A 14,234-nucleotide genomic window follows, 5' to 3' on the forward strand; every position below is an offset into this window, starting at 1 on the left:
ATGAATGAATCAATGATTGCACGCATGCACTATCAGTCTTGCACAAACACTTTAGAGAAGACAGAACATGTGAGCTGCCAGTTGGTTCAGGCAGGTGGAGGGAGTTTCGAAATTCAATTGCCATTAAATACTGAAGACCACTGCACCCTCCCTTTTTTTTTCCAAAAATTGGGTTGTACAAAGTAAATTGAAACACTTGTATATAAAAGGCATGTGCATGTCTGCCACCTTTATGATTTCTACAATTCTTGAACCAGCATTTAAGTCATACATAGAAGTACAAGAAAACATCAATAACTGAATAAGCTAACAGGGAGATAGCAGGAATGTTTTGGGTAAAGTGTTGCAGAGAATGCAAAGAGAACATACTGCTTATCACTGGATGAAGTAACTGGTGATAAGGAAAGATAGCAATATAATGCAGTTAATAACACATACAACAACTTGACTGAATCAGGAACTGATCAAGATGTAACCTTGTATAGAACAAATGGGTGGTGTTTCTTCTCACAAAACTTCAATAGAAAACCATATTGTGATGGTATGCAAGACTGTTTGTGAAATGTGCTATCACAGACAACAGATGAGCACACTGGCTCATATGAAGAACTGTACCAATTTGCTGGTGGTTCACATGGTAATGTGGTAAAATACAAAGGAAAATTAATGTTTGCTGATGTTTTATTTTTTTTAATAATTTATGGTATGTTTAGAAAATTTGTCACTGACCTGTCCTGTTAATGGTGCAAGTATGAAAGACAAACCACTCAGTAACTAGGTCTAATTATAGTGAAAGTAGTCACCAGACAATTCTGCTGGATTCTAAATTTTCAAACAGGCTATTTCTCACTGTGCCTTATCTTTTTTGCCATTTTCCAGTGTCAGCATCCATACTGTTTAACTATTCGCCAAGGAATTAACTGTTGAATTCAGCTGTTTTACTCCGATTTCTGTGTGTAAAACTGGAAGTTTCATTAACCCTTTCATTGTGGCATTGAGAAAATGGTGACAGAAACAGACATTCAAACAGTCGATTTTTTCTTTTTTCTTCTTCTCTCTTCAAGTCAGAAATAAGCATTTAGACTCATGGCTGTCTAAATATAAATCTCATATATTTACTTGTAACAGTTTCACAAAAAGCAATTACTTAGAATTTCTTCAATGTATGATTACTTTTGAAAACTAATAATAGTACACAAACTAACATACCACTTTGAACGCTAATATCTTTTGTGCTTCCTTCTTTTTGGAGCCAATTGATTATTGATTTTATTTTCCTCCAGGAATGGGTGGAACAAATGAATACAAATTATCATGTAAGCACACATTATCAGAATGAACAAGTACTGGAAGCTTCACTATCATTTATATCACTGTTTATGTCATTGAAACTGTGATCTTTATAGTCTCTATATTCGATGACTCATTTACCATTGAAATTTCTCTTTCACTGTGATCAATGTAAGATGAAGATGCCATCCTGTACACTGGTCCATGTGAACAACAATGAATGACACAGTACAACACAGCAGTGTTTTGGCTTGGAGTGAAGTAAACAGCCCTAATAAAGAACAGAACTTATCAGGGAAAATCAGTATAGGAAACCAATTTAAAACAAGTGTAGCATATGAAACTGAAAATGAAACCTGATGTGTAAAAGGTATGAGAGAGGTAATGGTGGAGGTAAAGCTGCAAGGGCAAGTCACGTGTTGTGACGATATCAAAATAAAGAGATAGAAAAAGCTAAAACGCAATCTAAAATGTAAAATAAATTTTGAGAATAGATTTAGAAAACTCATTTCTTTGCTTTCATCAAAACATTTGAATATTACTTTTTACTGGCCACCAAGTTTCAATTTTGGACAATTATGGGAGTAATCATTACAATATTCTCTTCTGTGCTTTTATCTTGCCCACTGGTTTTGAGAAACAAACTGCTTCTTTATTTTAAAGATGTAACAGACACACATGAAAGCTTTAACTGACAGAGTAAATGGCAATTAATGCTATTTTTAATCTCAGATCCTGACTGAAAGGGAGAAATTCAGTTTAAGCAATTCTGCACGCCAAGCCTCAGGTGCATGCACTGGCTGTGATCGTGTATGGAAGTGCATTAATTAAAAAAGTGAGCTTAATTCCATATTTGATGATAATCTACATCATCTACATCTACATGATTACTCTGCTATTCACAATAAAGTGCCTGGCAGGCAACCGTATCAAACTGAACAGCAATGGCTCACTCAGACGGAACTGTGAAATATTTGAGATTGTAACTGCAGTGTGAATAGTGACTAGATTAGATTAGATTAGATTAGATTAATACTAGTTCCATGGATCATGAATACGATATTTTGTAATGATGTGTAACGAGTCAAATTAAGTTAATTTAACAACATACTTAAGTTAATATAACAACTTTTTCATTTTTTGTGTTTTTTATTTTTATTTATTTTTATTTTTTATTTTTTTAATTAAACATAGGGACAGTTTACTTGAGCCTAAAGAGCAATAAATTCAATGTTCATTTAAACTTTGTGTAATTTGAAGAGAGACTTTCCCTCATTTTAGTTTCAATGGGGCATGTGTCAGTAGATGCATGGTTAGAAACTTTAATAATCTGATGTATGTACCTTGGGCATAAGCCTGTCCTCCAGTTAGATTCTCAGAATTCAAGTCCAATGCCTATTAATTCCGACAGTAAAATACCAAACTTTATATAAACAGAACTGCGAAAGGCTTACAAGTGGTGACTGTGACAGGACCCAACTGTTTAAATTTATGTCTAGAACCTAGACAATACACTGCATTTTTGTTTTTGTACAAAAGCCACTGATAGCAGCATAGAATGTTGTCATTTAGAATGAATGTGCATGCATCAGGTTTCATCAGGATACCTGACCAAGTATTCGGTGAAAATTTGTTGAAGGAGATCCCATTAAGCATAAATGACATTCTTGTAACAAGTGAAACTTGGGAAAAACTTTTAAAGAGAGTTGTGAACTTGGCAGAGTGATGCTTAGTTTTCTAAATGTCAGAATTTGGGCATCAAAAGAGAAACTTTTTGGGGCATATTTATATTATTGAACCAGAAGAACTTAAACATAATCCAGACAGGCTGGAAGCAATAAGGAAATTCCCTGTACTGATAAACAGGAAACAGTTGAAGAGATACTTCGGTCCCTGAGGATGCTAACATTGCTTTGCCTGGGTGATAAAATATTTAACAGCAAGGCATACACAGACTGTTGAAAAAGAACAATGCATGGCCTTTGATGGTGAAATTTATGGAAGGTATCACAAGAATTAAAGACAAATTGTATACTGCATCAATACTGTCGCACCCTGATATGGCTAAAATATTTTATCTAGGCTGAGAAACACTGGATTATCATCAGCTGTACCAAAAAGAAGACCAGCATGGAGTAATCATAACAGCAGCCTTTGGTAGTCGCATGTTGACATAGTATGAACAAAAACATCCAGTAACCAAAACAAGCTGTTAACTGCACTGTTTCCTTTGCAAAGTTCCAATATTATCTTGCAGAACACACATCAATTGTTGTAATAGACCATAAGGCTCTTTCATTCATGTTCACTTGTAAACTGTCATGGAGGATTGACTAGGAGGACACTTGCATTGCAAGACTTTGATTTCAAGGTACCCTATGTGTCAGGCATACAACAGCTGGTACCATGATGCACTGTCAAATCTGCTGCCTAGCAGAACAATGAGAAGAATGGCAAGAAACATAAGAAGAGAACAAAACAAGGGCAGCATACTGGTAGTAATTAAATGAATATATAGTTGTATGAGCCAGGAGAAAATTTGAGAATTTTATCTTCTAGATAATGGTGTTTTATATTGCACAACAAATTTGAGTTAAGCAGAGTAGAGAGAGCAAATTCCAGATCCAGGTGTAGAGATGCTAGTGTGGTAAACACACCTTACTTGTGGACATCTCAGCCCAAAGAAATACACAGAAAAAATCTAACACAGTTGCTGGTTTTTCAAAATGGCGATATAGATAAAGAATTTACTTGAAAGCTGTGGGGTATGCCATGAAAAAAAGTTAAGAATAAAGTTTTAAGCACACAGTATTATGTACAGAATGAAAAGAAAGAATGGCTGTTGCTTTTCAAGGAGTGATACTAAACCCCATGCAGGTGTGACAAGTCTTAGTAACTAAGAAACTTTTCTTTTGTTTCAGATGCTTGTATCTGTTACAAGGATAAGATCTGTTACAGGGATAAGATCACTGAGAAGATGGCAAAAGAACAATTCATCAATGTGTGTGCACCTAAATGTGCTATTAGCGATAGTGACACTCCGTTCACAAGCAAAGAGTGGATAGAGATGTTGGAGAAATAAAGTGTGAAGCCTGTGAAGGTTTCCCAACATCATCCTGCATATAATGGTCCTGAACAGGTCATGAAATAAATAACCAGACTACGTTGAGTATATTGTCGTAAAAGACACAGCAGATTGGGTATGTAAATTTGTACATTTGAAGACATTATCAACAATGTTCAACATGACTCAACAGGTTATGCTCAAGTGTAAATATTTTTACAAAGAACACTCGACAGCCTGATCAGGGATACAATGCAGAAAGTACTAAAAGATGACATCACATGGAATGAAAAGACTGAGCAAGGACGACAAATGTTAGTTCACGAGGTGGATGATGATGATGATGATGATAATGATAATGATGATGATGATGATGATGTGGTTGGTTTGTGGGGCACTCAACTGTGCGGTTATCAGTGCCCGTACAAATTCCCAAACTGTGCTCAGCCCAACCTCGCCACTTTCATGAATGATGATGAAACGATGAGGACAACACAGACACCCAGTCATCTCAAGGCAAGTGAAAATCCCTGACCCCATGAAGAGGCAGAGGAAAGAGACAGTATGACAGACTTGTCCAGTCCATAGTGTACAAGGTAGGGGACTTGGTCAGATCACATATGCAATGAAAGCAGGGTGATACGAGATCAAGAAGTCTCACCATATATAAAGAACCATTTAAGATAGTGGAATTAAATAAAGAATTCAAATATGAGCTGAAAGTATACTGATATTGAAGGCGATACAATAGCGAGAATGTAAAGAAATGTTATGCAAAAGGGCTACAACTGTCAGAGGAGCATGATGAATAAAATGTTAACACTTATTTGTTATATAGGTAACCATCAGAAATGACCACCAATCAGTTGAGGCAGCAGGTGGTGAGTATGGTGTAACTACCTTGTTGGGTATAAATGTTGTCAACAAAAAGTAATTCAAGGTAAAGGTCTTTATAAAATATGATTTTTTTACATTGTAGCTGAAATAAATGTTCCTGAAATTAAGTGGATGTAACTCAGCTTGTTCAAAATAATAAATGTTGACCAGGACTTATTGTCATTTCATTTCTTCACTGCAGTTGACGTTTCCTGCAAGTTTCTTAAGTGGAAATGGGCCAGAGAACACAACGGTTCTCAAAAAACATGAAAAGTCAGTTACTGTTTCAGGCATACAGTTTATTACTGTCACAAAGTGCTGCTTACGATCTTACATCATACTGGGCCTCCCATGATTTCTTGTAGTGCTTATGTACCCTGGTTGTGTGTAAATTTGCTAATTATAATTACGAAAGTTGTTGACGATTACAAAAAAAATGTTATCATCTGGTGATTACAATTGAAACGCATGGAATGTTATACAAAGACAATTACATATCTCTTGTTTTCATGAAAAATAAGTAAACTGATAAGAACAAATTATGCTAATTACATTTATGTCAATTAGACTGAAACTGCATTTATCCTGGGCTACTACCGTGTTTCCTGTTTAAAATACAAGTACATTATTTTTTAGTGTGAACAGAATTTCAGTATATAATACAGCAGCCCAAATAAAATCTTTGTTCACATTGATAATAAGGTTTTGTTTTATGAATTACAGTAATTACAAGGTAGTTAGATGTTGTGTTGGCAAATAGCACAGCAAGCTAACAGTATGATAAACAGAACTGTTACAGGTTTCAAACATAATTATAGTATATTTGGTATCTCTCTTGTTACTCGGTTGTTTGTACATGAAAAGTCCTAATTGAAATCAAACAAACTGACAATACATATTCCTATGAATGGACATAATATTAGTGAGTACTTCAATATGAAGTTGTTGGAAATTATGTTACACAGCTCAAAAAGTGAAATTACTTTTATGGGTCCCACATAATGACATAACAGTTAATCATGCAATCCAAATTACCTTCAAAATCATATGAAAAAATGAGTTATGACATTTCATGAACCAGACACTGGTGGCCAGTGCAGTCATTCAATTTGTAAGTCTTGCAACAGTGTACCACAGCAGACTGAGTTTTCAGAACCTTGTATTGTTTGTTTTTTCACACATATGTTGAATCAAGTAATAAGGCTACCTCTGAAGCAACAGACACAATAGCATATGGCACAAATACAAATTTCTGTATAACATTACAAAAATAATATGAAAAATCTTCATAGAAAGTTTGTTAATATTAATTTTTGATAAATCTTTTGATGTCTGACTTTTCTATCAGTATCGTGCTAGTTTTTTTAAGGACTGATTAATTTGAAAAAGTTAACTGACACTTGTGAATTTTTGAAAGTTATCTTTTCTTCTTAAATAATTTTTGTGTCATAATGAAACAACTGTAATAATAATTATTGTAAGTTTTCTGTCATAGAGAATGAATGCATCACTGTGAGTGTGTTTTGTAATATCAGTATTTTCTGGGTATTAATTTAAATTAAGAGGGTGTCATTTCCGTTTTATTTAAAATTCCTGGGACCTCCTTTCAGAATTGTAGGACTTTTAATCTTTTTTTATCAAAATTTTGGGGTTTTCATAAATTATGGGCACTTGTTTTTCCCAAAAAAACCTCATTTTTTCTTGTATTTTGGAAACAATTAGCAGAGGGTAAGTGTATTAATTAATTAATTACTGAGATTAATTTCATATTTAATGATAAGATATTTAATAGATGGTGACTGTACTAAACTGAATATCAATGGTCAACTTAGAAGAAACTGTGAAATATGTGAGATTGTAACTGGAGAAAGTAGGAACATTTTACTTGAACCTAACAAACAATAATTCAGAGTTGATTTAAACTGTGTTACAATTTGAAGCAATCCTTTCCATTATTTTAGTCTTTTGGTGAGGAATTTTAGACACAGATATAGTAAGAGTTTCAATATGGAATGTATAGGTAAGTACATGGTTAGAGACTTTAATAGGTTGACCCTGGGCATAAGCCTGTCCTCCAACGTTGTCTTTCAAATTCAAGCCTGATATCTATTAATTTTTACAGCAAAATATCATACTTTATACAAAACTTACACTAAATTTATTAGCTGAAGTAATGGAGATCTCTTTGCCAAGTATTTGCAGGATAGCAGCAATTAATTTGATGAAATAATCATCACTTTCATGTAAATACATAAGGGTGGAATCTGGAAAACTTGACACAGAGCATAGCAAGGGATTCAGAAGGTGAAGTCACACACTGCTGAATCAACACAGACAGGTTGGCATCATGTTAAAACCAAGTATAGTCCTGTCCTAGACATCATGCGAAGAAAGTGTGGAAATGAACAATATTATTTGAGAGCTAAATGTGTGTGTCTACCTAACTTTTCCAAAAGTAGTAAAGAACCTCTGATTCAGAATTCAGAAGCACATGAAGGATATAGACCTGAGACTTTGTTGGTGTCGAGACACCTTTTTTCCCTAGATTTCACAACCTGAAATAAAAAGGATGAACATTAATAAAATTGACCAACTGTAGGAATGGATACTTGACTGGAAATGGAGGAAGAAAGGTCCTTTGAACATGTGTCCAAAAATACATTGTTGCCACGTTAGATGGCACTGACGGATGACAGTTCCTCTGACGATATGCCGTGTGTTTCTTATGTATTGCAATCAGTGTAATTGACACAGCATATTGTAAGCAGCAGAACGTTCTGGTATTCATGTTGAGAACACGCCAAGATGGTGTTTGTGTATGGTCAAGCAGATGGAAACAGTCAAGAAGCAGCATGGCTACTCTGAAACAAGTACCCTCACAAGCGCCAACCAAATAACACAACATTTTAAGCCCATTTTGGGTGTTTGTGTGATCATGGGTCCTTTCAGACAGACAAACATGCAGGGTTGCAGTTGACTGTGCGTATGCCAGATTTGGAGGACAGGGTTCAACAGGACTTTGAAATGAACCCTAGTACAAGCTCCAGGCAAGTTGCCTGCCAACAGTGTGTAAGCCAAAGTATTATTATGTGCATCCTGCATGACAACTGCTACTATCCCTATCACCTGCAATGATGGCAAGGACTCTCGGCAGTGAATTTCCCTCTATGGGAAGGATTCTGTCAATGGTTTTTGCATCAGACCATCACAGTTATGGGATTCTGTCATTAGTCCTCTTTACCATATGCTGAGTCAGGCACATAGCCTGCAACACACAAGGTACACATGACACATGGTTAGAGGCACTGTCATTTGTCACATGTTCATAGGACCTTTTTTCCTCCATTTACAATCAGGAATTCATCACTGCAGTTTGTCAGTTTTATTAATGTTCCCCCTGTACAGTGAACATTGCTCCCTCTGCACCAAGTATTTCATGTATGCATTATACACTAGGGAGGATACACAGATGGCATGCTAAATGTATACTGTGCATGTTGACTTAGATAAAAACCCAATATTCCACAAACAAATTAAGAAACTGAATCATAAAACTCACACTTTTCTGTTGATTTTTTCGTGTCACTACATTTTATCTGGCAGTTGTGGATACAGAGCAAACTGTGATAGAGAAAGTAATGTAACTGTCTTTCACTAAAACAATTGTCATGTCACATAAAGCTAGTTTTTTTTAAAAATAATACAACTGAAAATGAAAAGGCATACATACATATGAGGTACTTTTAATATCTAGTGAAACAGTATACTCACAAAGCGTTGAAACTTGTTCTGGCTTGTTAAGTAAACCATCTCCCCTTGGAACAGGAGCCAACACCTACAATGAGAAATAAATTAACTAACAATCTGTCGGTGTTCAGCTGAACATGAAACAGGGAACACTTTCCTGATAGCCTGTAAATTATTATTTACGTGGTCATAATCCAGCTTTCAGCTTCTTAGGGAACTGTCATATTAAAACTGAATATCACAAATACAGATAAAATGACATGTAGCTCACAAGGATATTACCCATAGAGATATCTGTATGAGTAATTTCTGTGTACATCCCATGTCAATGTATCTGTGTTTGCAGCATTCAGCTGTAACCTGACAATGGCCTAAGAAACTGGAAACTACATAACTGAGTAATAAGTATAAGTATTTTTAAATAAAGGATTAAAATCATGCTAATAATGATGTCATAGCCAGTTCCCTCCAATGTGTTTATTGTTAGGTGTTTGATACAGCAAGGCCATTGTCATAATGGATGTTGGTGTATGGGCAGGCGGCATCAACAGTGACGAATAGGGATCCAGGAGATAAAAGGGTGAGGATGGTGGAAAGTTGATGAAGGAAGTGGTAAGCATCTTTAATGTGGGAGATTCTGATCACCTCTCATCCTGTCCTGAAATGAGGGACATCCTACCCAAGATCCTACCCACCTTTTCTAAAATGATGTTCCATTGCCCACACAACCTACACAACATCCTAGTCCATTCCTATATCACTCCAACTCTCAACTCCTTGCCACAGGGATATATCCCTGTGGCAGACCAAGATGCAAGAAGAGCTGCCCTATCCACTCCTCAGCACTCCTACTCCAATCCTGTCACAGGCTTATCTTACCCCATCAGAGGATGGACCACCTGTGGAAGCACCCATGTCATATACTAACTCTGTTGCAAACACTGTACATCCTTTAATGTTGGTATGACTACCAACCAGCTGTCTACCAGGATGAATGACCACTGATAAGCTGTTGTCAAGAACAAAGTTGAGCACCCAATGGCACAACATGTATCTGAACACAACATGCTCAATTTCAGTGGCTGCTTCATGACCTGAGCCATCTGAATCCTTTCCTCCACCAGCAGCTTCTCTCAACTTCACAGATGGGAGTTATCCTTACAACACATCCTCTGCTCATGTAATTGGCCTGGCCCCAATCTCACGTAACCCATTGTTCCCACAGCCTTCACGTAACAGTTTCCCCTTCCTCTGTCCTGTCACCCTCTCCCAATTCACGTCACCTTCAATGTGTGCTGCTTCCTACAGGCCACTAGTCATACCAGTTCATATACCCACAACCCCTCTCTCCCATGTTCCTAGCCAGTAAACCAGCCACCTCGTCCGAACTACTAGCCACCCACCCCCAGTCCATCTCCCTGCCTCCCACCACCCTGTCCCACTACCCACCCCACCTGACACTGCACCCCCCCCCCCTGCCCCCAACCAGTCCACCTGCTGCAGAACAGCATTAGTACTGTCAGTCTAGCTGACTCCAGGTAGGGTTGTGTGTGTGTGTGTGTGTGTGTGTGTGTGTGTGTGTGTGTGTGTGTGTGTGTGTGGTTTAACTCTAGCTCATCAAAGGATAACTCTGAAAGCTTTCCTTCATTTATGTGTACCTATCAATAGATCGATGCATCTGCTTTCTGGTGAGTTGTCTAATTTAGTCCAAAAGTATTTACATTCTGCAAAAACTTCCCTAATCAATTTTTGGTCCCAAGACAGTCAGTCCACGGCCAAGTTTCAGACGAGAAACCTGTAATGGTTAGATCAACAACAATGATTCAACTTAACTGTGAAATAAGTGTAACACAATTAGGTCGTGTGTTAAAACAATGACAGTGTCTGTTCAATTTATCTGAAAGACTGTGAAATGTGCGGTTAGTCTTTCACTGCTCATAGATGTTCAACAGTAAACTATTGTAGCAGTATGTTGACATTTGCTTGCAACCTATTAATGAGACTTATCAAAAGTTAAACCAAAGTGCACTGGCCATATAACTGTGTATTATTGGAGCGTTGTGAACAGTGAAAGTAAAGAACTGTGAAATGCAAATGTTCGTCTGTCGGCTACATGATTTAAAGTAGTCAGTGTTGAACTTCTACCATCCAATTTTTAGTCAGTGTAGCAACGCAGTATGTCGACACTGAGGCCAATGGTAGATGAAATAAGGCAGGTGAACATCACATATGGTGCCCCAGGTGAGGACTATTGTATGTGGGCACAATAAACTAGGACTCGCGAACTTTGAACAGTGAACTCAAGAGCGGTTTACAGTGCAGTGGTGCAACAGCCAATCAGCACTTCGGTTTTATGGCCACAGTAAGACAGCAGCAAACCAGCGAGCAGGTTCTATAGAAGCAGCCATTGAGTACAGGAGCACCCAAGCAGCAAGCAGGTGGACACAGCTGACCGGGATAAACAAGACACCTCGCCAAGACAATTACAAATTACAACAGCCGTGCAGATGACAAGTCAAGATGACAGCAGCAGCAGCAGGAGACGAGTGATTTAAAATAAGGTAATTTAATAGCAAATGCTGTTTTGTATTAAGTGATACATAATGAGTGGCCTTAATGAACAAGGCAGGGTGATGGAGGACAATGGACAACAGGGAAGTGACTTTTGATAACAAAGATGTGGAGGTTAAGTTTTTACATGAACATAAAGACTTAATGGGGACTGGTTCTATAGATGATAATAGTTATAAATCAGACATGAATGTAACTTTGAATTATGGGGACGAAAGTCTTATTGTAGATGGAATGATAAAAGCATCATATACATTGTATCGTTGAGGTAAGCGAAACGGAAGAAAACAGTACATAAGTGGATGAGATAGTTAAGGTTAAGGAGGAGAAATCAAGTAGAGAAAGGCAGCAAAGGCAAAAGTTTATGGCCGATGGAAATGTGGAAGCAATGTTAAGGCAAATTACGAGTAGTATGTGTACGAAAGAAGACATTAGCGATATGAAAGTAGACATTAATAGTATTGAAACTGACATGACTAGCTTAAAAGATGAACTAAAGAAAGAAATTATAAAGGAAATTAAGGTAGGTAGGTCTAGTCTTTCAGAATTAAATAAGAAGGTTGAGGCAGTAGGGAGAGATTGTGATGAAAAGATAAGGAAAGTAGTACACAATACTAATGAGAAATTAACAATAATGAGCAGTAAATGTGTAGAAGAGAGAAAGAAACTTTGTGATGACTAGAGTAGAGGGTGGAGGCTTACAAAAAAACAGTGTAAAGATCAAGTCAAAGCTGCCAGGAAATTTTGTGCTGAAAACAGGGTTAAACTTGAGAACCAAATCGATCAGATTAAAAAGATTTAAAAAGGAGGTAGAAACAAAGTGTGCAGTACTGGTAGAGGAAAATCTGGTAAAAGTAAATTAAAATTGGCTGAAGTAGAGAAAAAGATGGAAGTGGTACAAAATCAAAGTCATAGAGTATGTAGTGTCCCAAACAGTTCTTTTATTTGTTAGTTTAAGAAATTTAATAATTTTGTGCCATATGGGGAAGTGCATCCACCGGATTTCATTAGAAAAATTAATGATTTGCCTGAAACATGGAATGACAGAGAGAGAATGTCATTTTTGAGAGTTTTTTTTTGAAAGGGGATGCTCACGGATGGGCAGCTCAGGTAGCTGACAGCTGTACTTCATGGCAAAGCTTTGAGAAAGCATTTTTAGATGAATATTGGTCCAAAGACAAGCAGCAGAGAATTTTGAGTAAATTTTGATTGGTTGGTTTAAAAAGGAAAGGAGGGGGGGAAGGGGGGAGGACCAAACTGCTTGGTCATCGGTCCCTTCTTCCTGTGAAAACAATCATACAAGGGAAATAATATAACAAACGACACACAGAGCACAATACCAAAATAAAGGAAAAATGACAGAAAGGCAACAAAAACTTCAAGGAACAAAAGAGGACAAGAAAACCACAGAGGGACGCAACAAACAGGTAGAAGAGATTAAAATGAGAAAGCAGTTTACCATCGCTCGCTGGCTGATTGTGAGAATAAAAAGGAGAAACCAGCCACTTTGCAACACATTAAAACCTCGATCTAAAAGCACTAGGGTGGAGGACACAGAGGGACAACAGACATACGTTAAACTTAGATCAAATGATAAAACCCACCTTCATGAATAAAAGATAAAACTAAATCAGCTTATGAGGCATTGTCAGATACAATTAGTGGCAACAAGTCCGGTAAACAAAGATTTCGTCACAGGGCAGTCAAAGTAGGACAGTGTACCAGGATATGGGCCACTACCAAGCAGGTGTCACACCGACACTGAGGCAGGTCTTCAAGGTGCAGGAGGTAGCTGTGGGTTGCCCAAGCACGGCCAATGTAGAGCCAGCAGAGAACCACAGATTCCCTGCGAGAGGCCTTCATCGAGGACTTCCACACAGTCTTAGTCTCCTTAATGACACACAGTTTGTTGTGTGTACTGAGACTATGTGATTCTGTCTCCCAAAGCTGAAAAACCTTGTGGCGTAATAACAAACGCAGGTCAGTTATAAGGACACCAACCTCCAGAAGCGGTTGCCGTGTAACCTGTTTGGCCAGCCTGTCAGTATGTTCATTTCTTGGAATTCCGATGTGACCTGAGGTCCAGACAAACACCACTGAACAACTAAAGCATTCCAGAGCATAGAGGGCCTCCTGCAGCCATCTGGAAAGGAGTACTGTTCAATATGGCCTCCGTGAACATATGCAAACCAATGTGACCATCAGCCATCGAGCCATCAGTGTAAACCACTTCATGCCCCCAGTACATGTCAAGAATCAAGAGGAAATGACAGCCTGGAGTCACAGGGTTAACTGAGTCCTTATGGGCATTTGAAAGTCCAAGGCAAAGCTTCAGCATAGGGTTACACAATGGAGGGTGTACGTGAATGGACCTCAAGTAGAGGTGGTAAAGGGAAGGACTCCAGTTCAGACAAAAGGAACCAAATGCAACCGGAGGACCGTCGATGCAGGAGATGAACTGCCAGTGTTGGGACAAGGAGATGGTAATCAGGATGCTCAGGAGAGCTATGAATGTGTGCAATATAACTGGTGAGCAGCTGTGCATGTCTGATCTTCAATTGAGGGACTCCAGCCGCCACCAGTACGCTGGTCACCAGACTCGTCCTAAGAGCTTCTGTCACTAGTCTAATGCTGCAGTGGAGCACTGGGTTGAGTAAATGCAACACTGAGGGTGCCCCAAACCATA

General features: G+C 37.9%; 1 protein-coding gene across 1 annotated transcript in view; it reads right to left on the reverse strand.

Annotated features, from left to right (window-relative positions):
- Positions 1 to 14,234, reverse strand: part of LOC126185053 (uncharacterized) — a 904,507-nt gene that overhangs the window by 693,279 nt on the left and 196,994 nt on the right. The window contains exon 4 of the mRNA XM_049927811.1: positions 9,002 to 9,065. Within this exon, the coding sequence (XP_049783768.1) occupies positions 9,002 to 9,065 (64 nt within the window). The remainder of the gene's footprint in view (positions 1 to 9,001; positions 9,066 to 14,234) is intronic.

Source organism: Schistocerca cancellata, chromosome 4 (genome assembly GCF_023864275.1).
Source record: "Schistocerca cancellata isolate TAMUIC-IGC-003103 chromosome 4, iqSchCanc2.1, whole genome shotgun sequence".
NCBI lineage: Eukaryota > Metazoa > Arthropoda > Insecta > Orthoptera > Acrididae > Schistocerca > Schistocerca cancellata.